General features: G+C 44.4%; 1 protein-coding gene across 1 annotated transcript in view; it reads left to right on the forward strand.

The window, feature by feature from the left end:
• EIF4B (eukaryotic translation initiation factor 4B) overlaps positions 1–18048 on the forward strand; it is a 32460-nt gene extending 14412 nt beyond the window's left edge. Inside the window, exons 5-16 of the mRNA XM_035101883.3 lie at positions 269–385; positions 3153–3207; positions 4518–4658; positions 6238–6357; positions 7336–7518; positions 8048–8285; positions 9423–9532; positions 11718–11937; positions 12343–12416; positions 14060–14174; positions 14507–14576; positions 15771–18048. Coding sequence (XP_034957774.1) covers positions 269–385; positions 3153–3207; positions 4518–4658; positions 6238–6357; positions 7336–7518; positions 8048–8285; positions 9423–9532; positions 11718–11937; positions 12343–12416; positions 14060–14174; positions 14507–14576; positions 15771–15851 — 1524 coding nt within the window. The 3' untranslated portion in view covers positions 15852–18048. The remainder of the gene's footprint in view (positions 1–268; positions 386–3152; positions 3208–4517; positions 4659–6237; positions 6358–7335; positions 7519–8047; positions 8286–9422; positions 9533–11717; positions 11938–12342; positions 12417–14059; positions 14175–14506; positions 14577–15770) is intronic.
• Positions 18049–19998: the final 1950 nt, after the last annotated feature.

The raw sequence follows: 19998 nt of genomic DNA on the forward strand, positions 1-19998 counted from the left end.
CTGTATTTACAAGCACCATATAGTGGAAAGGTGGGATACACATTTAACAAACAAATGAATGAAGCCCAAGGACATTAATCCTGAATTTCAATTGCTTGCAAGTTATGCAACTTTGTATTTTATAAAGGCCACCCTAAGGGTGAAGGGTGGCATGAAAATGTCCTTAAATAAGTACAGTGGGTGGAGCATAGCACCTGGAGATTACCACTGCATCTTCCTTCTGGGAAGATGGTTACTTAAAATATTTTTGCCTCTCACTCAACTGCAGATAAGTGCTGTTCGTTTACCACGGGAGCCTAGTAATCCAGAGAGGTTGAAAGGATTTGGATATGCTGAGTTTGAAGACCTGGACTCCATGCTCCGTGCTTTGAGCCTCAATGAAGAGGTGAGTTGAAATCTGCCAAGAAATGTAGTCATATCCCTTGGCTTGATGTAGCCCAGCCTCTGGGGTGGAGAGAAAATTCAAAGGAGCAAAACTCTTGAAAACTTGATTGAAGTAATGATGCATAGAAAGTACTTCACTTTGCAGGTATATCTATGTCTGGGTTAGAGAGGAAAGAACCATTGAAAGAGATAACCTGTAACAGGATCTGGTGCATTTCTGTCAGCTGATGTGAAACTCTCAGGGCACAAAAGGCAGTATGTTTCTAAAAATAACCAGAGGATGAAGGCAGATTATGCAGGCTGCCCAACCATGTTGCTGCTTGCAAAACCTATCCACGTATGATTAAGTACGTTTCCAGTGTGTTTTCAAGCACAATTCAAAGTGTTTGTGCTGACCTTTAAAGTCCTAAATGGACTCAGTCCAGTATACCTGAAGGAGCGTCTCCACTCCCATCACTCAGCCCAGACACTGAGGTCCTCCTCTGAGAGTCTTCTGCTGCTAGATCATTAAATGCAATAATTTGAGCTAAAAGACTGTTTTCAGGGGATTAACCCTTTGCAGGAGTTGGCAAGGATCTGGATTGCCAGAGTAAAGTTTCTTAAGGCTCTACAGTTGCACTCCCTAGAAATTTTATTTTCCTAATGTTTGCAGACTGCAAGTTTAAGGGCAGGAAACCTGTTCATCTAGGGCCAATGCCAGTTACTCAGATTTCTGCAGGATGCACAGAGGACTCCAACGTGTTTTTGGAAGAATGCATTCTTTATTTGGTAGCAGTGCTGGAAAGAAAGTATCTTAATAGGGGGTACTTTAGGGACACAGGTGGCCCTGTGGTCTAAACCACTGAGTCCCTTGGGCTTGCCGATTGGAATGTTGATGGTTTGAATTTGCACAACAGTGGTGAGCTCTCATTGCTCTGTCCCAGCTTCTGCCAACCTAGCAGTTCAGAAGCATACCAGTGCAAATAGATAAATAGGCACTGCTGTGGTGGGAAGGTAAACGACATTTCCATGCGCTCTGGCTTCCATCATGGTGTTCCATTGTGCCAGAAGCTGTTTAGTCATGCTGGCCACATGATCCAGAAAGCTGTCTGTGGACAAATGCTGGCTCCCTTGGCCTGAAGCGAGATGAGTGCCACAACCCCATAGCCATTGACTGGACTCTACCATCCAGGGGTCATTTACCTTTACCTTACCTTACCTTACCTCATGTATACTTATTTTGGTATATACTTTGGTATATACTTATTTTGGTAAAAAATGACTACTTCAGAAGATGCATGGTGTACATCTGAAATGGACTGCCTTTGATTATCTCCGATTGGCTTCTGAGAAGTTGGACGCAGCCAAATGCAGCCACATTGATTCTGAACACATTGATATCCAGCAGTTCAAGTTAGGCACAATTTTATATCTTCAGGGCTGTCTGTTGAAGTATTTAAGGACAGCAGTTGTCTGTCCTGTTCTGATTGGCATGACTCAAGTCTCAAGCAACTTGGGTCAAGAAACTGGACTCCGTTTCCTCAGACAAGCCCGATAAAAAGTGTTACTATCCTGCAGCAAAAAGCATTTTCAGATGGTTGCTCTCCTGCCTTAGCTATGTTAAGTAGATTATTCTGGCAATCTTAGATACTTGGCAAGTGATCCTGCCTCTGAAGTCTAGACAGTGCCACCTGAAAGCACCCAAACCATTTTCCTGCCTCAACAAAAAAAATTAAACTTGCAAAGGACAAAGCTATAATAGGTACAGGAAAGTAAATCTGTAAACTGTTAAGGGGGTTTGTGACAGCTTGGCAGCTTAAAATAAGCAATTATATTTGTTGCTGCAAATATTGAGGGTGCAGTGGGGAGAGAGGAAGAGGAAGTTCCACTGTACAAGCAGAAGTCTGATACACAAGCAGAAGCACCGGATACACTCTTGGATGAAGAAGCTTTTAATACTCTGTGCCAACCTATTTCCAAGACTGGAGACTTTTCTTGGGCCATAAACATAATCTTCTCTAGTCATGTGAAAGACAGAGCAAAAGATCCAGGCCTTGTTTTGATTGAGTTTAACTCCATCAGGCATCTTAAAATTCCATGACCCTTCACATTAGAGAGAACACATGAACGAAGTTATTCTTAGGCTCACCCTGTTTCCATGTTGAATCCCAGTTGTTGTCGTTTAGTCGTGTCCGACTCTTCGTGACCTCATGGACCAGAGCACACCAGGCACTCCTGTCTTCCACTGCCTCCCGCAGTTTGGTCAAACTCATGTTCGTAGCTTCGAGAACACTGTCCAACCATCTTGTCCTCTGTCATCGAGATACATTGGCACAAGTGAAGTTCTACAATTGTACATCAGGAACCTGAGCGATAGAGTCCAGTGGGCATTGTTTTTTTATTTGCTACCCTTTTGTGGAATGCTCTCCCCAGGAAGGAGTCCCTGATTCCATCATTACATACCTGGGGATGCCAGGCAAAAATATTTCTTTTCTGCCAGGTCTTTGGCTTTAGCAATCTGTGGCCTCTTTTAGTGGGTGGGGTGTTTTAATCTTACCTTTTAAAAATATGAATGTCTCAGAAGTTTCTTTTTTATGCTAAGTCACCTTTAGTCAGTTTAATAAATAACAATACTGTGAGCATCCTTTTTTCCATGTGTTAAAGTGATTGACACATCCATTTACAAAGCAATTCTACCATACATGCGTTGGTCAGATATAACCTTGAACTTGCTGTACAAGTTAAAAAAAATTGGGCTTTAAAATGCTAATGTTCCACTGTATGTTCAGTCTCTAGGGAACAGGAGAATACGAGTGGATATTGCTGATCAAGCTCAGGATAAAGGTAAGTGCTATGGCTCTGTGAAAAGAGGTCATCTTGTACCAGCTAAATTTTATACACAAAGGCTGCAAAATAAAGCTGTGAAACTACTAAGTGTACCCCACTTACTAGCAAGTCTTTTCTGTGTAAGGATTAAATTGACAAGGAGAGCTAAAGGCCTTATGAGCTTTACCTTCACAGTACTTTTGACTTGATCTTGTTGGGTCCGACAGTGCAAATTGCAAAAGGTACAAAGTATTGCAGAATTAGCACTGTGAGTTTCCATTTCCTTAAGAGTGCCTCTCCAGCCCAGTGGCTGAGGGTACAGAAGGTGTGAGCTACACGATTCCACAGAGCACATTGAGCCAGCATCCTGCTCCCTCTTATCTACACACACTGATCTTGCCAGAGGTCACGCTTATTGCTCCGGCAGAGAAATTATCAGTGTACAGTATCTTTCTTTAACAAAATTTATATGCAACTTGGTTGTAATAAAAGCCCAAAGTGGTTGACAAAAAAAATCTTTTTAAAATTACCCATAAAAGACAGCTGAAAACAATTACAGGTAGGTAGCCGTGTTGGTCTGATGCAGTCAAAACAAAATAAAAAAATCCTTCCGGTAGCACCGTAGAGACCAACTAAGTATGTCATAGGTATGAGCTTTCGTGTGCATGCACACTTCTTCAGAAGTTGAAAACGGGTATTTTAAAACATTTTAAAACTAAAATGAACAATAAACTAAAAACAGATTAAAAAACATGTAACTTCTTCTTTTTTAAGTTTAAAAATCTTTATTGAATTCCATTCTTTAAAAGCATTACAAAATATATAATACATATTAACAAAAAGAAACACATAAAAAGAAAGAACATACAAAAATAGGGGAATTGCAAAAGAAAGAAAAAAGAAGAAACATTTTTAAAGAAAAACATGCAAAAAAGAAAAAATTACAAAAAGAAAAAATGTTAAAAGAAAAAGAGATTTATAAAAAGCTTCCGACTTTTAACATATCAATTTCTATATACGGTAAGTCATTTCTTTTTACCCACATTCTTAATTTCTTTTAATCTACCCTGTTCGGGTATACTTCTTCCATTATCTATCAAAATAACTTTCTTTACACGTTACTTAAATTAAACACATGTAACTTCTAGGTGTCTGGAGAGGCTTGTCTAAGCAAAAATGTTTTAAGGAGGTGCTGGAAAGAACACAGCAAAGGCACCTGCCTGATATCAATAAGTGTAGGTGTGTTTACATTCCTCTGTACAGACCTCTGAATCCATGAAACTGGGTGTGCCCTTTAACTGTTGGATTGCTTTTCCTTTCTTTTGCAGATAGAGATGATCGCTCTTTTGGTAGAGATCGTGATCGCAACCGGGATTCAGAGAGATTTGAAAGTGACTGGAGGGCTCGTCCTACTACGGATAGCTTTGATGACCCCCCTCCCCGCAGGGGCGAGGATAGCTTTGGAGACAGTGAGTTCATCACCAGTTGCCTGCTGTGCTAACTACCATTTTCCTTGCCCTCCTCTAATTTTCCTGCATGCTCCTGAGTTGCTGAAGCCCTTCCTTTATATTCTGTTCTTACGCTTGTAGCTTTCCTCCCTTTGCTCCCTATACAGTGGTGCCTCGCTTAACGAATGCCCTGCTTAACGGAATTTCCGCTTAACGAAAGGATTTTTCGAGCGGAGGTTGCCTCGCTAGATGAATCCGTTTTACGAAAAATTTGTCTAGCGAATCACGGTTTCCCATAGGAATGCATTGAAATTCAATTAATGCGTTCCTATGGGCAAAAAAAAAATCAATGCATTCCTATGGGATTTGCTAGACAAATTTTTCGTTATAAGAAAAGACCCGTGGAACGAATTAAATTTGTCTAGCGAGGCACCACTGTACATGATTCTAGATTGAATACTAGCCAGTTACTACAAAAAGTTAGCAGGGAATTACGCACACTGAGGAAGGGCTGTGGCTCTGGTGCAGAGCATCTGCTTTCCACTCAGAAGTTCCCAGGTTCATTCCCTTGTATCTCTAGGTAGTGCTGGCTGTGTCCCGAGTCAGAAGCCTTGGGAGAGCTCGTGTCAGTCAACCAAGCTGGCTTGGTTCTCAAAATGCCGTCCTTTGTTGCTCCAAATGTTGCATGATATCTGTTCATGTTTTTACAGCATAACAGAGACTGTAAAACGGAGTCCTAGCTGCACAAGTGCAATGAAGGCTAATCCCTGTTTACCTTGTTCTCTTTCAGACTGAAATGCGGAAGACCCATTTCAGTCTGAAATGGGGATGAACTCAGCAGGTTCATATCATGAGCTGGAGACATGGAGGCATGTTAGACATTTATGCTTCATGACTGTAAAGCATGCATTCTACAGGCTACTTTTTTGAGAAAGGAATGCCTTAATCAGAAGACAAATACACCTGAAATCTTCTTGTCTAACAGTCTGGAGAATTAGAGTATGGCAGCTGTGAAATTGCAGTCAGTGTTTTCGCCTGACTACTATTTTTTTTAAAGCAAAACAACGAGTTATATGTAATTGAGTGATTGCCTAACCTCATGTAGGTAGCTTTATAAACAGTTTGCTTTTAGTTCAGAAGATACATGGTTCATGTCTGTTGAGATTCCTGCATTGCAGGGGTTAGACTAGAGGACCCTCGGGTTCCTTTCCAGCTCTACAGTTCTATGATTTCCTGTAAATGGCCCTCCTCCTTTTGAGAAAAGCACATTTCCTCTACTATTCCCCTGCTTAGAACAGAGACTTTTTATGATGGTAATGGTAATTTTTGAGGGGTACTTCAATTCCTGCTTTTTCGTCACATTTTCTGCTGTGAACCTTCTGGGTGCAGTGGAATATATAAGTAAATACTTCTTTACAGTACAAGGCGAAACGACATTTCAATAATAAATAGTTCTGTGACCAAGCACTATGGTAGTCACGAGCTGGAAGAGGTCTAAAGCCTGCCCCCTGAATCTCCCCCAGGCTGTGTCAAATGTTTTCCGAAAGTCATTGCTCTGTGTTTATCTTGTACATGCTATAGCCTTTTCTTCCTGCTTTAGGGTATCGAGACCGTGATCGTTACGATTCGGATCGGTACCGTGATGGTCCCCGAAGAGAGATGGATCGGTTTGGGGGCAGAGATCGTTACGATGACCGTAGTAGAGACTACGATAGAGGAGGTACTGTGGGTCACAGACTTCATTGTGGGTCTGGGGTTTGAGATGCTTACAGGAGGCATCACTTAATATAACATTTGCTTACATTGCAGCATTGGCTAGGTAATACAGCTCCCACATTCCCCTGCTGTGGATGCAACATTTTAGTCACACAATCCATTTTATGTGTAGTCATTGTGGTCTGAATGGGTTTTCTCTCTTGAAGGTGAAAATACTTGGAAGTTGGGATATGGAATGTAGAGCACTGCTGCAGTTTCTTTTCTCAGAGGCGTAAAAAGGTTTCTCTTTTGTGTTTCAAGATCAATGATTACTCTAGTGGAAAGACATTTTGATTGTCCTCCCTGCTTGGTCTACAAATATCTCTTGCATCTTGCACACGCATGGATACCTGCAGCACTCTTATTATTTCTGCAGTTTTTAACTATTATATTGGTTGTGGAGATGTAGTAAATGAGGTGAAGTTCCTTTCCTGCTAGTCCTTCTTCTCTGGTTTCTTGTGCTGCTGCTGCTGCTGCTGTCTGTCTTCCTTCCAGGCTGAGTGATCTTGTAAATTAGGAGTGGTGTTTTTGTACAATTGTACATGACTTGAGTCCCTACGAGTTAGCACTTTCCACCTGTGCTAATTATGCATTTTTGGCCATGTTTTGAACTGAAGTGGGAGGTGTTTTCTTCAGATGCCAAATAGGACTTCAAAGCGTGCCCTTGAAACTGTACATGAAATCCTCCTGAAACTGGCTTGATCTATCATTGTGTGCCATGTTTGGATACTGCTTGATCAGGGACTGTGTGCCTCTGTAACCTCAGGGAATCATTTTAATAGCTGCATATGTTGGAGGGGTATAGGGGTGTGTGGATGTATACACAGACTCTGAGGTCTGCTCTCTTTTCTGACTCCCCTGTGAGCGCTCTGGGGTGCTGTCCTCAGAAATAATGGTCTTCCTGTTGTGCAAGATTAAACCACTGAACTTCCTTTTCCTGTAGGTTTCGACTCTAGGTCAGGCAGTGGTAGAAGAGCCTTTGGCACCGGATACCGTCGGGACGATGATTATAGGGGTGGTGGTGACCGCTATGAGGACCGTTACGAGAGGCGAGATGATCGAATGGATAGGTGGAGCAGCCCGCGGGATGACTATAGCAGGGATGACACCCGGCGGGATGATAGAGGTATGCTCGGTGTTTGCTCAGAAGCAAAGAAAGGAGGAGTTGTTGGCTTTGCTCTCATTGTGTGTTGTGTATTGCTGCAGATTATTCTGTTGTCCCTTATTCCTTGTGGTATTCTGAATTTGACCCTAGGCCATGGTGATGTTTCCCTCTTGCTCTACCCCAGTGCATATGGTATGTTGCCAGATCCATCAGACAAGGTTAAGAAAGATTATGACGTAGCCTAGCCATTTGTGAGAACTGGGTGGCCCACCTTTTGTAGGAGGTTTGTCTAATGATTCATTGTCCCCTGTTGGGCATGGGGCCTTCTGCTGACTCTTCCTTGTTTCCAAGATCTCCTTATGTGGCCTAAATGCCACCTACCAGCCTTTAATCCCCACCTCCTTATCTAAATAAGGCAACCATATGAATTTTTCACAATTCTCCTGCTTGTTGGCTTTTTCCTAATCCTGAATCCAGTGGCTTTGCTTTTTTCATTTTGCTTTTTCTGAACTGTTCTACTTTTTTCAACCTCCTGTTCTTTTTCTCTTAGGTCCCACTCAGAGGCCTAAACTGAACCTGAAGCCTCGGAGCGCACCCAAGGAGGAAGATACATCTGTAGCTCCTGCTACCCAGTCTAGCCGTGCAGCCTCCATCTTTGGGGGGGCCAAGCCTGTGGACACAGCTGCAAGAGAGCGTGAAGTAGAAGAGAGGCTACAGAAGGAGCAAGAGAAGCTGCAGCGCCAGCTGGAAGATGATAAGCCCAGGCTAGAGCGACGGCCCCGGGAGCGGTAAGTGACAGAAAAGGAGCATGACATGCACACAGTCCAGTAGTGAAACTGCTTGAGTTAATATGCAAAACACCACTTGGTGTGGCACAGGCTTAAGCTGGTGATCTGTCCAAAAGGTGCCATAGATAGCATGCAGCTCCACTGATGCTGCAGAACACCCCTAGAGTTGCTTCATGCTGAAGATTGTGAACTGTGACATTCCATTAGCTGCCTTGGTAGGTATGTTCATGGCATTACAGAGCACTTTTTTGGGGGGTAGCTATCTGTGTAAGCTCAGAGAATGAATGCTAGCCTAGCACCAGGCTTGCCTGAGCTTCTGTATCCCAAACTGTGTCACTGCCACATGACAAGCAGCCACACTAGCCTAATGACAGGTGGCTGCAAGGCCAAATCATACTACATATAATCCCATAGCCAAAAAAAGTCTTAGTTTTATTTAACACATATAATTTGAGCAGTTAAGAAACATCTCCAACTGTTTCTGAGCTTTGTTTCAAAGCTGAACATAGGAATGCATCATGTTGAGGGTTGATTCCTATTTCCATTGTCCAGAACCTTATCACTTCTTGGGTCCAGGGATTGAAACTGGGCCTCCACATGCAAAGCCATGCACTCTGTAGGTGTCATAGCTCAGTTGTAAAGTCTTCCCTGTGGACAGTGTGATCCAATGCTCCTCTTCTCCAAAGAGTCCCTTATCTTCTCCCCAAAATGAGTTCCTTTAGGAATCTTCCTCCAAAAGGATATCTCTTTGAAATTGTGATGTATTCCATCTCGGAAAACTTGAGGAGAGTATCTTGTGGTCTTTCATCTGGGCATTGATCAACTCTGCATCTTAAGTTCTGCTCTACTGCAGCGTCAGCTGCTCCCTGACCAGTGACTGAACTGTAAGCTCAATATCAGAAGACTCGAGCCCCAGACAAATTTGCAGACTTCCTATGGGGTTATACCCTACCTGGTCTCCACTAAAGGGCTGGTTTGAGCAGGACTATAGATTGAAAGATACTAATGGCACAATTGTCTCAGTTTGATTTAACCACCTTTTATTTATTTATTTTTTGTAGAGTTGTGTATACTTGTTTTTTATCCAGTGCCCCACATTTACAGTTAGTAAGCCTTGCTTTTCTGTATATGTTCTAGACACCCCAGCTGGCGTAGTGAAGATAACCAAGAGCGGTCACGGACAGGGAGTGAGTCTTCACAGACTGGCAGTACAACTCCTTCTGTGGGGACAGGCCCAACAGGAAGAAGTAAGTTGTCTTTGGGGTATCATTCACTTAGCCCTGAGGTACATCGTCCTATTTCTGGGAAGCCCCATAACTTTCCTGGATTATAGCACGTATTTCAGTTGGGAAGCTTCAGTTGAGTCACATGGCAAGCCTGTGTGTATAGATTTGAGAATATGAGGTTTCTTAATGCTTCATAATGGAAGTTGTCCATAACCTACCATCAGATCCACTGTTTGGGTTCTAAATAACTGATCAGCAGGGAAGCTAGCAGCTTAAGTAGTTGTCAATTAGTGATGGTACCGTATTGGCCCGAATATAAGCCACACCTGCAAAATTCAGTGGGGGGGGGATATAAGCCACTCCCTTCAAATTCCGCAGGCGTTCACACCCGTTCCGTTTTACTATATGTCTGTTTCAGCAGCGCTATCTTAAAAGCCAATTTTTGTAAGGTCGTGAATTTAAGCCGCACTTAATATTTGGAAAAAAGTGAGGTTTATATTCAGGCCAATACAGTATTTACAGGTTAGTACTGTACAGTCGTCTCTGTTGGGACAAATGTTTTCCCCTCTGGTTGTCGGTAAGCAGTTGGATTGCATGTGGTTGGTGTTGTTAGTTATGTAAATTGTCTGTTACCAGTAGGTTGAGTTTATACAATAGACTTCCTAACAGAGTACAATGACTGGGTGGAAGGAGCTGGCAGGGAGTGGGCTAACTTGGACACGGCTGCTTGACTGTGTGTCTTCAGGAGCAGCATCCACTGCCTTAGATTTTCTCAAGGGAAGGGCCAGCGGGGAAGGAAGGCTGCAGGCTTGGGCTCCCCTGTGCAACAGGACTCGGAATGCCCTTACAGCTGTGCACACATCCACTCTGCTGGCAGCAGAAGGACTGCCCCATGTGAGCGGCAGGGGACCATTGGATTTCACAGCTGCCAAACAATCCCCAACCGCCCTCTCAGCTTTGGAGATAGTCGGGATCACTGCACAACTGAGAGCAATCCTTGCCCACCTCTGCAGTTGGGAGTAATGCTCATCATTTATCATGCCATTGGGAAGGCAGCACCACACTGCGCAGTGAGATTGGTTGAAGCCATCTTTTGGGGTTTGGTTTGTTGTTGGGTTTTTGTTTTGTTTTTTATAAAGAGAACCTTAGATGCTCACTACCCAGATTCCTATTTGGCGAGAATTTTCATTCAACTCTTTGCTAAGGGAAAACACAATGCTTCTACTTTCATGTACAATTGACAAATGCTGGCTTTGGTCTGAGTGAGAGCTTATGAGCCAATTTGACTAGATTGGGCTCTGCTGTAAACAGATTTATTTTAACAATTGTTTATTTTCTTAGCCGAAGCAGCCATCAAACTGTACTGACAACGTTGGGGGAGTTGCATGTTAAGAACCTTGAGGCCCAAACTAAACATTTTTTTTGTAAGGGTAGCACAGTCCTTGGTGGGTGGGGGGAGAGAGAGCTCGATCATAACAGTGGTACTGGGGGAAGATGATTAACTCATTCCCATGAAACATTTTTCACTATCAGAATCACTTCCCTGCTTGCTTTCTCTCATGCAGGCAAAACAAGGAGGATTTCAGCTGGTGGGAGGGGTGTGTGTGTGTGTGTGTGTGTGTGTGTGAGAGAGAGAGAGAGAGAGAGAGAGAGAGAGAGAGAGAGAGAGAGAGAGATTCCTCAGCCACAGTCAGCTTCACAGACCCCATGCCAGCCTGCATATAGACTGGACATAGTACCACTGGACTAAAGTGCAAGATTGTCATGCCTCACACACACACCTCATGCATGCCCACTTGCACGCACACATGGTAGAGCATAAACCTTTAATTGGGCAACAGCACATCCACCCCCAATCAGTTACATTAGAAACCTGGGTGTTTTTGTTGCTTTCTATGGGCAATTGATCACTTCTGCCCCAGGAAAGACAAAAGGACTGACATGCAAGCCAACCAGGAAGTCTCTTCATCAAACAATGGAATTGTCAGCCCAGATCCTTTTCACAGGTCTGTGAAAAGTTTAGGCTTGTTCTGTGATCTTCTGCTCTGTAAACTCACTGGGTGTTTGGGTGGTTTGTATTGGTAAAGCATGCCAACTAGCCCAGAAGCACTGGGGAATGGTCCAGGAAAATGTGCTTTCCATCATTCAGCCAGGGTGTGTGTGCATATCTTCTTAGCCCATGTTGTATTGTATCCTGCGCTTCCAGCCTCACGAAGGAGGGAGAGTGAGAAATCATTGGAAAATGAAGGCAGCAGCAAAGAGGATGAAGGTCTGTCTCCCACTTCCAAGACTCCCAGGGAAGAGAAGCTTCCTCTGAAGGTGATGCCAGCGCCTCCGCCAAAAGAAAATGCCTGGGTGAAGCGCAGCAGCAACTCTCACCCGGCACGCTCACAGAGCTCTGACTCAGACCAGCATTCCCCTACAAGGTGAGGGCCTCTGGCAGGGCTACACTTTTCGGCCAAGGACTTAATCTGCAGGAGGGATGGGAAGCATGTAGGCTGCATGGTACTACACTAAGGCGTAATAGAATTCCAAATTACGTTTTTTTAAAAATGCATATAACATGACAGCAAAATGTTAGGGATTGTGGGCAAGGTGGGTGCAATGGAAACAAAAGTAAGCTTTGGTTCACTAGGGTAGGTTTTATTCTGAACTCGTGAAGTGGGAATGTAAGTCATGTTACAACTTTTTGGCACCCCTCATTTTAAGGAATTTGAAAGTTGAAAAATTCAACTCACCTGAATGTGACGTGGAGTTAACAGTAGCAACTTCCATGGAGTGTACAGTATGCACAAAGCATCAACGCTGTTTTCTTGTGTTCTTTGTTGCAGTGGCAGCCAGGCTATGCCACCCCTGCCTTCGGAAGATGAAGATGGAGTGCCCTCCAAGAACGCCCCAAGGAAAGGTAAGGCTTGGGTGCGGAAACTTACCTGTGGCCCTTTGTGGCAAAGAGAGAGAGCCCTGGGGGTTGAGGATTGCTTGTGTGCAGCTCTTGTGCCTGGCAATACACATGCATTCTTTGTTACTTTCTCTGTGTTGGGTGTACGCTGCTTTGAGGAAATTGCCCTTGTGGCTGGCAGCTGCGTTTATTATTATTTATCTGCTTTATTCATTAATCTCTTCCCAGGAATCATCTCAAAACAGTTTCACAATACAAAAAATAATAATTATCCATATCTAAAAAACAAATTCAAATAATTGCAGGTATGGAGCAGGGTTAAAAATTCAAAATACCCACTTCATAGCTATTCCAAGAAAAACACATCTCTGCTCCCTGTTCACTAAGAAGTTGTGAAAGTTCCCGGTGTCATGACTTATTGCTTGCAGGTGTAGTTCGTAGATTTATTTTCTAGCTTGCCAGGAGAGGGCAGCAGAGTCCAGTGAGGAGACACCTTAAATCAGGGGTCAGCAACCTTTTTCAGCAGTCGGTTCCTCAGACCATGTGGGGGGCCGGACTATATTTGGGGGGGGGGGGAATGAACAAATTCCTATGCCCCACAAATAACCAGGAGATGCATTTTAAACAAAAGCACACATTCTACCCATTTTAAATAAAAGAACACATTCTACCCATGTAAGAAACACCAGGCAGGGCCCACAAATAACCCAGAGATGCATTTTAAACAAAAGGACACATTCTACTCATGTAAAAACACGCTGAATCCCGGACCATCCGTCGGCCGGATTTAGAAGGCGATTGGGCCGCATCCAGCCCATTGGCCTTAGGTTGCCTACCCCTGCCTTAAATTCAGTCTGGGGAACTTCTCTGTTTGGCTCCTGGTTTCAGTAATCTGCCACATGTTCAGTTTACTTCACAACGAAGTTCCTGCCATTTTCACTTTCAGCAGGAAATCCTCTTAGTTCTGTATCAGTTGTTGATGGTTTGACTGGCGAATGACAAGCGGCATCTTCCCACTTGACTTCTCCTGCCCAATGTAATAGAAACTTGTAATACAGTCCTTACGTGTGTTTACTTGGAAGTAAGTCCCACTGTGTTCAATGGGGCTTACATCCTGGTAAATGTGTATTTATTCCCTTTTTGTTGAAAGCAAGGTGGGTTCTGTGGTCTGGATGAGATAATTGGCACAGTATACTTGGAAGTTCAACTTAATAATAATAATAATACAGAAAACTATGATGGCTGCAGGAGGTAGGGGAGAATTAAGGAGGGCTCTGCAGAGGAGCATGCAATGCAGTGCTTTAAAATCACAGTCAGGCAGGTCCTTCCCAGCCATTGCCCCTCACAGTGGCTTGGCTGTGGAGGGACGATGTGTGCAGGAAGAGCAACCAGGAGGAGGGAGGCAGCCCGTCTGCGAAGGAAGCAAGGCACAAGCAGGCAGGTGAACACCTTATCAGGCTTCCTCTGGCAATAGTGCAGGCTTAAAAATCTTACCGCAATAAGCTCTTCAAAACAGTTTCAAATTATTTATTGATATATCACACAGCGCTAGTGTTAGGGTACTAGTAACCTGGGTGGGCTAACTTGAGATCTCATTGCTGAAATTATTCAAGATGGAATAACAGGAGATTTGTCTCAACTTACTTTAGGTGATGAAAACCGACCTGATGAAGGGAAGGAGAGTGTTCCAAAGGGCCGAAGTGGAAATTCTGGGTGTGGTCCTGGTGATGGAGGCAGCAGAGACCATTGGCAAGACTCAGATAGGTATAGTTGTCACATCCTGTTCTGACTCTGGAATTGCCTGGGGTACCAGTGGCCCATAGTTGGACACCTTGTGGCAGGGGGCAGGCGGTGAGCAGCGAAGGGTATGCTGGAGATCCACTGTAAGTTGATACAAAACAGCTGGAGGCTGGAACACCCGACTGCAGTTTGCTGTCTGTGGCACACAGTGCTCTGAGTTGTCCAGACTCATCTGCATAGGGCTGGAGTGTGGATTGCTCCTCATGGGTTGAGTATGGAGCAAATGACTCGTGGCTGCCATTATTCTATGTGTACTTTGGTCACCTTATTAATGTGGTAGCAGTTTTCTTTTTCAGGAAAGAGAGTAGTGAGCATGACTCAAGACCTGCATCTGAGCCAAAGAAATTCGAAGAGAACCCTACCCCCGTAAGTGCTGAATCTATTGCTTTTTAAGCAATGATTGTCAAATGCTGATGTAATTAGGCAGCAGCTCTCTGTCATTCAATGTGCCAGAATGTACAGTATCGGGATTCCCTTAGGACTTTACTCAGTTAATTGTGGATTCAACTAACTGATTATAATTCTGTAACTAAAATATCCTTGTGCTACATTCAGACTTTTTGCTGAGAAGCTTTTACAGCACTGGTACCCACACTTACTTCCTATTACTGGCTCTGAAAAGTGGGGAGAAGGGAATATAGACTTCACCAGGTGATAGAGGATATTCTGCTGATAGAACAGGATGCACACAAGTGTCACAGAAAGCCAAGCACCTGTTTTCTAAATCTTCAGCTGGAAGTAGAAGTGACAAAATCCTAAGTTTGTACTCTTGTAAAGCAGATAATTGTGTTTTGTTTATATTCTCAAACTGTGCTCATCGGTTATTGGATTCTTGGTTTTTTGTTTGTTAATTGGAGGATGGACTAATAATAAAAAATAAAGTTTGCCACAGGCAGAATAAAGACCAGATCAAGGAAGTTGCCCTGGAAGTGCATGCAAAGAATCTTGGCCACAAAGCCCACTTCGCAAGGGGAGCATGGAGCTTGTTTTTTTTCTTTTTCGTTCATTGCAACCTTGAGAATCAGTGATCAGCCCAAAGGTTGGCCAGTGTGGTTTCAAATTCAGGTCCCCCAGTCTGCCATTTTTATCCATCATGCCAGGGTGGGGCACCTCTAGGTTGTGGGCTGAATTTAGCCCATCAGGCTGTTTTCCTCAAACCACACCCACCTGCCCCACATCTGACACGTGGGACAGGTAGAGATGTGGCTGGTCCAGCTGTTTCTGCAGCCTGATCCCTGCATTGGCTGATTTCATTCCTGATTGGTCACTGTGTTCTCCCACCCTTAGCCCAGCTTTGACAGGTGGGCGATCTCATCCACCTGCAAAAGCTGGCTCTCAAGGTGGGGGAAATAAAGATCTGGGCCAAAAAGATTTCCCACCCTGCATTCTGCCTTTTATCTGCCCAGAATGCTGCCATCCCACCCTTCTCTAATGTCTGTGTTACACCATCCCAAGAACACCTGATACCCATAGCCCTATATATAAAACTTGTCATAGGATGGCTTTCATTGTCCAGTTTTGAGTGCTGTTTTAACACCTGCTTCCCTAACTCTCTTGCAGAAATTTATCTCTGCTAGCAAGTATGCTGCTTTGTCAGTGGATGGTGACGATGAAGCAGAGGGGGATGAGTACGCTGATTAAATTCTCCAGCCCCTCCATGCCGTCTCCTTACCGGTTGCCACCCAGGAACATTCGGCAAGCAAAACCAAACCTTTATTCAGACAAGACAGAAAAATAAAAGCCTACAAGTCAACATCTCCTTGGAGAGACCTTTCTTAAACCTTTCTTTAAAAAATATATGAAAAAGTGATACAGTTTCTCTTGCATGCTGCTGCAGCCTTTAAAGTATTGAACTAACTGGAGAAATCCCTGCAAAAAAAAGTATAGCAAGAGAGAAAATGGCAGGTGTCTTTTTAAAAAAAGGAATAGGCCCAGTGTGTGTCTTGAGTGTGACTTCATGCAGCTTCCAATCACGTCCAGAGCCCCAGGTCCTTCCCATTAAAAGCAGAGGCTAGCACTTTAGCAGGCCAGGTGCGTATGAGTTGAGCACATTGGGGACAAGAGCAGCTAAGATCTGTCTCCTTCTTTTGCCAGATTGGTTGACGTCTGCAGTGTAAGCTTCAAATGAACTTGAAAGCATTTTAGTGCATTGGGAAAAGGAGGAGAGCAGTCTTGCCTTGATGGCTGGGGGAAGAGATGAGATGGCTTTTCAAGGTAGAGAGTTGGCATCTCTACACAACAAGTAATCCCTGAGGTTTAAGTTAGAAACCTCGCCCTGGTGGTGGTGGTGGTGTCCCCCTCTGAAATCCATCAGGTTTGGGGAAGCCCCAGGCAACACTAAGGCTGAGTAGCAAACCTTTGCTACCAAAGGAATCTTCTCAAAAGCCTTAGAGCTGATCCTGGGGTGTTACCCTTGCCTCTCCCCAACAATAAAGGCTGCTGACAGTTGGCTTCTATGTTGAAAGCCACTTTCCACATAGTTTGGCCACATAGTGCAAAGACTCTCTACGCTAGTGGTCACCAGGACCATACAGTGCTGATGTGGAAAGTGTGCCTTGCATATGAACCATGCGGAAAGTAACTTTTTGTATGTCAAGGGGCTCCACCATATGGAATCAGTTTTTGGTAACCTCCCTGAAGGAGGTTGCAATATATATGAAGGAGCCATTGGATTTATGGGAATCATTAGTTGAAAGAGCAATTTCTGGAGACTATAAAGTTTTCTTGAATTCCCCCACCCTTCCTATCCCTTCCTCTTCTGCCCCCTTTTAATCACGGAGGTACCACCACAACCACTCTCACAAATTTAAATAGCACCCGTTTTAAACTTGGGCACTGTTTAAAGGTAGCAAGAGTCATTGAAAGTTTGACTGAGCATCATGTGACTGTTCCAAGTTCCTTCCTCACTTTTGGGCAAGTAGGTACACAACATGGCTGGCAAACTTCCTTCAGCCCTTACAAAAAGGGTTTATTTTTAGTCCCCTACATTTCTTTTTAAAGCTTCCTTCGCCCAACACCCAGCACCATCAGACACAGAGACAAGCAATCTCTTCCATTTCTTCCAGTAGTCTTGGTCCTTTCATTCTTCTTCCTTGAACTAATTAATGGGTAGAGCAAGTGGAAATTAAATCTGCACAGTGGAACTGAAGCAGCACAAGGTTTTACTAGCCAGCTCTCAGCAGCCTGATTTACATGGTGGCTGTAGAGGAGGATCTGGCTACGAGGAGTGGCTAGCTTTTTGGGGGGGGTGCACGTGCTCACCAGAGAGCTGCCAGTTTTTACCTAGTTGGAGAGGAGAACAGTGTGATTTTCCTCTTGAAGCAATTCTGAGCACAGGATTTGGCGTGTTGTAAAGCCTGCCGTGGTTGGTGTCTTGTTTCAGTAAATTTTAGCTACAATTTAAACCAGTCCTTTGAAATATACAGAGTAGTGGCACATCCTATGGGCAGAATATAAAGGAATGGGAGGGGAGACCCTGCTGAGTGCAGATAATTGATTTGAAATGCAATATTGCTTTGACTGTGTGAGATGCTGGGGGGAGGGGCTATATTTGAGGTAAAGTGCTAATTTGCATACCCCAGAAGCATTTTCTACCGTCCCTTCTCTCTCTCTCCTATTCTCTCTCTCTCTCTGCGCTATCAGGACAGGTTCACGAATGGATTGAGGTGCATTTTACACATTCTGAAGACATGTAAAATTTGTACAAAATATCTTCTATGAAAATGATTTGTAATCTGTGTGGACTTACTGGGAGATGTCTTTTATTATGTAAAATTTTCCCTCCTCCCCCCTTCTTGGTGTTTTGTTTTTCTCCAAATAAAACTAATCTTTAAAATAATGCTTCAGCACTAATTTCCTTTGCGAGTGGTGTCTCTTCTCCATCAGGACATGGGTGTTGCTCTCAAATATATAGAACTAGTAGGGAGTGCCATCTTGATTCAAAATGGTGGACACCAACGTGCCCCCCAGAATCTGCTCTGAAGGACCCCTCAATCTTCTGGAGCGCACAGGGGGCTCCAGGGGAGCAAAGCCCCATTGAAGGCTGGTAGTGCATTCTGTCTGCACACAGACAGGATCTTACACACAGAGACTTGCTGATGCAAAGAGATGTAATTGTAGATTTCATAAGTTATGTCACTGATTCTCCTTGTAAGAGGGTAGGCTATGTCCTTTCATGAATCCAATACAAATAATTTGGGGAAGGGTGAGTGAAGCCAAGGCCCGTGGTCCCTGCACCCTTAAAAGTGTGCCCCCTGTTGAGATCTAATTGCTGCCCACATTTCTGGCTTGATGGTTAACTACAGAAAACTGGATCTGTCAAGATTCAAGTTCTCTGGCTTCCCAAGTCCTTTGGTTTGGACCAAAAGCAATTGACTTGTTCACTTATTTGACAGGAGGGCTGGGGAGGGGGGGAGGAACTGAGCCTTGGTTCTTTTCCATCTATTTCTGAAGAAATCAAAATTATCTTTCTTTGCTTGCACAATTGCGTCTCTGTGCCTGCTCCCCTGCGCTTGGATTGGTAGTGCAATGCTTTAGCCAATTCCAGTTCCCTCCCTCCTGCCAAAGAAGCAGGGGGCGGGATCAAGGCTTGGTTTTATAAACAGCAGGAGAACACAGTGCCCTTTTCATTGTGCATCCTCCCCACATAAGGCATCCGAAGACAGATAGTCATTGAGACAGCATCTGGTATACCACCACCACCTCCTGCACTTGATAAATGTCCCAAGTGCCTTGTGAAGTCCAGGCTGGCTTCCAGGCATGGAACTTACCTTACTTCAACTCGCTGGAACCACAAGCAATTGGATTCCGCCTTGCAGATCAGGGAGTCCCTGGCTGTTGGCTGCTTCCACCGCTCTTGTGATCAGAGCAGCAAGGCTTTGTGCAGTATGGGTGCCTCCTCTCTGCTAGTAATCTGGAGGGTGACCCAAGATTATTTTGGAGCTGGAGGGAGGAAATCGAACCACATGCTTCGCCTCTCCTCCATGCTTAATCTGCACATGCGCCACTGAGCAGAAACAAAAATGAGCCAGAGGGGAAAAGGATGAATGCTCAGTAAACCCATTACAAGACCAGTGGTCTACATTCTCAGGGAAGAAAGCCTGCTCAGAGGTGCCAACTTGAATAAAAAAATATGGGGGTGGGAGGCAAGCCCCGCCCTGCAAATGGATGACATGACAGGGTGCACCCACACCATTTGAATGGCAATGCAGTCCTGGCCCCCTCAAATATTTTATTGTGCAGTCCAAAGGGACCATGACCCCCTAGGAGTTGGCTCCTCTGGCCCTGCCTGATTAGACCAAAGGCCCTTCTGGTCTCACGGTGGCCAAGCAGATGTTCCCGAGAAGCCTCATCAGGAAGTCAGGAAAGCAGTTTCTCTCTTGCTGTTATGGTTGGTTTTCAGAGGCATCTTCCCCCCTCTGATCCTGGGGCTTCCAGGGGCAGGGAGGTGCACAGCCCCCCAGGGAGAAGGGTTTGGCTTTATACACACACACTACCAACTCCTTTCCCCTGGGACCAGAGCAGCCAGTCGGCTGGAGGTAGTTCCCCCACCCACAACCACCCTGCAGACCTGAGTCACACGTACTTCCATCATCCTTTCTTGGGCAGTAATCAGTACCAGATTTTTTCTGCTGAGACCCTTTCAAAGGCTGGGCACCCTCCCACCTCCACCAGTAAAACCACTTCCAAAGAGGAGGAAGAGTCTCCAGCAGCTTTTATTTACTGCAGCTGGGGGTTTCAAAACCTTTCATAAACATAGCTGTAAAGGTTATGGTGCCTCTGGCTGTCT

This window comes from Zootoca vivipara, chromosome 2, assembly GCF_965207765.1.
Source record: "Zootoca vivipara chromosome 2, rZooViv2.hap1.1, whole genome shotgun sequence".
NCBI lineage: Eukaryota > Metazoa > Chordata > Lepidosauria > Squamata > Lacertidae > Zootoca > Zootoca vivipara.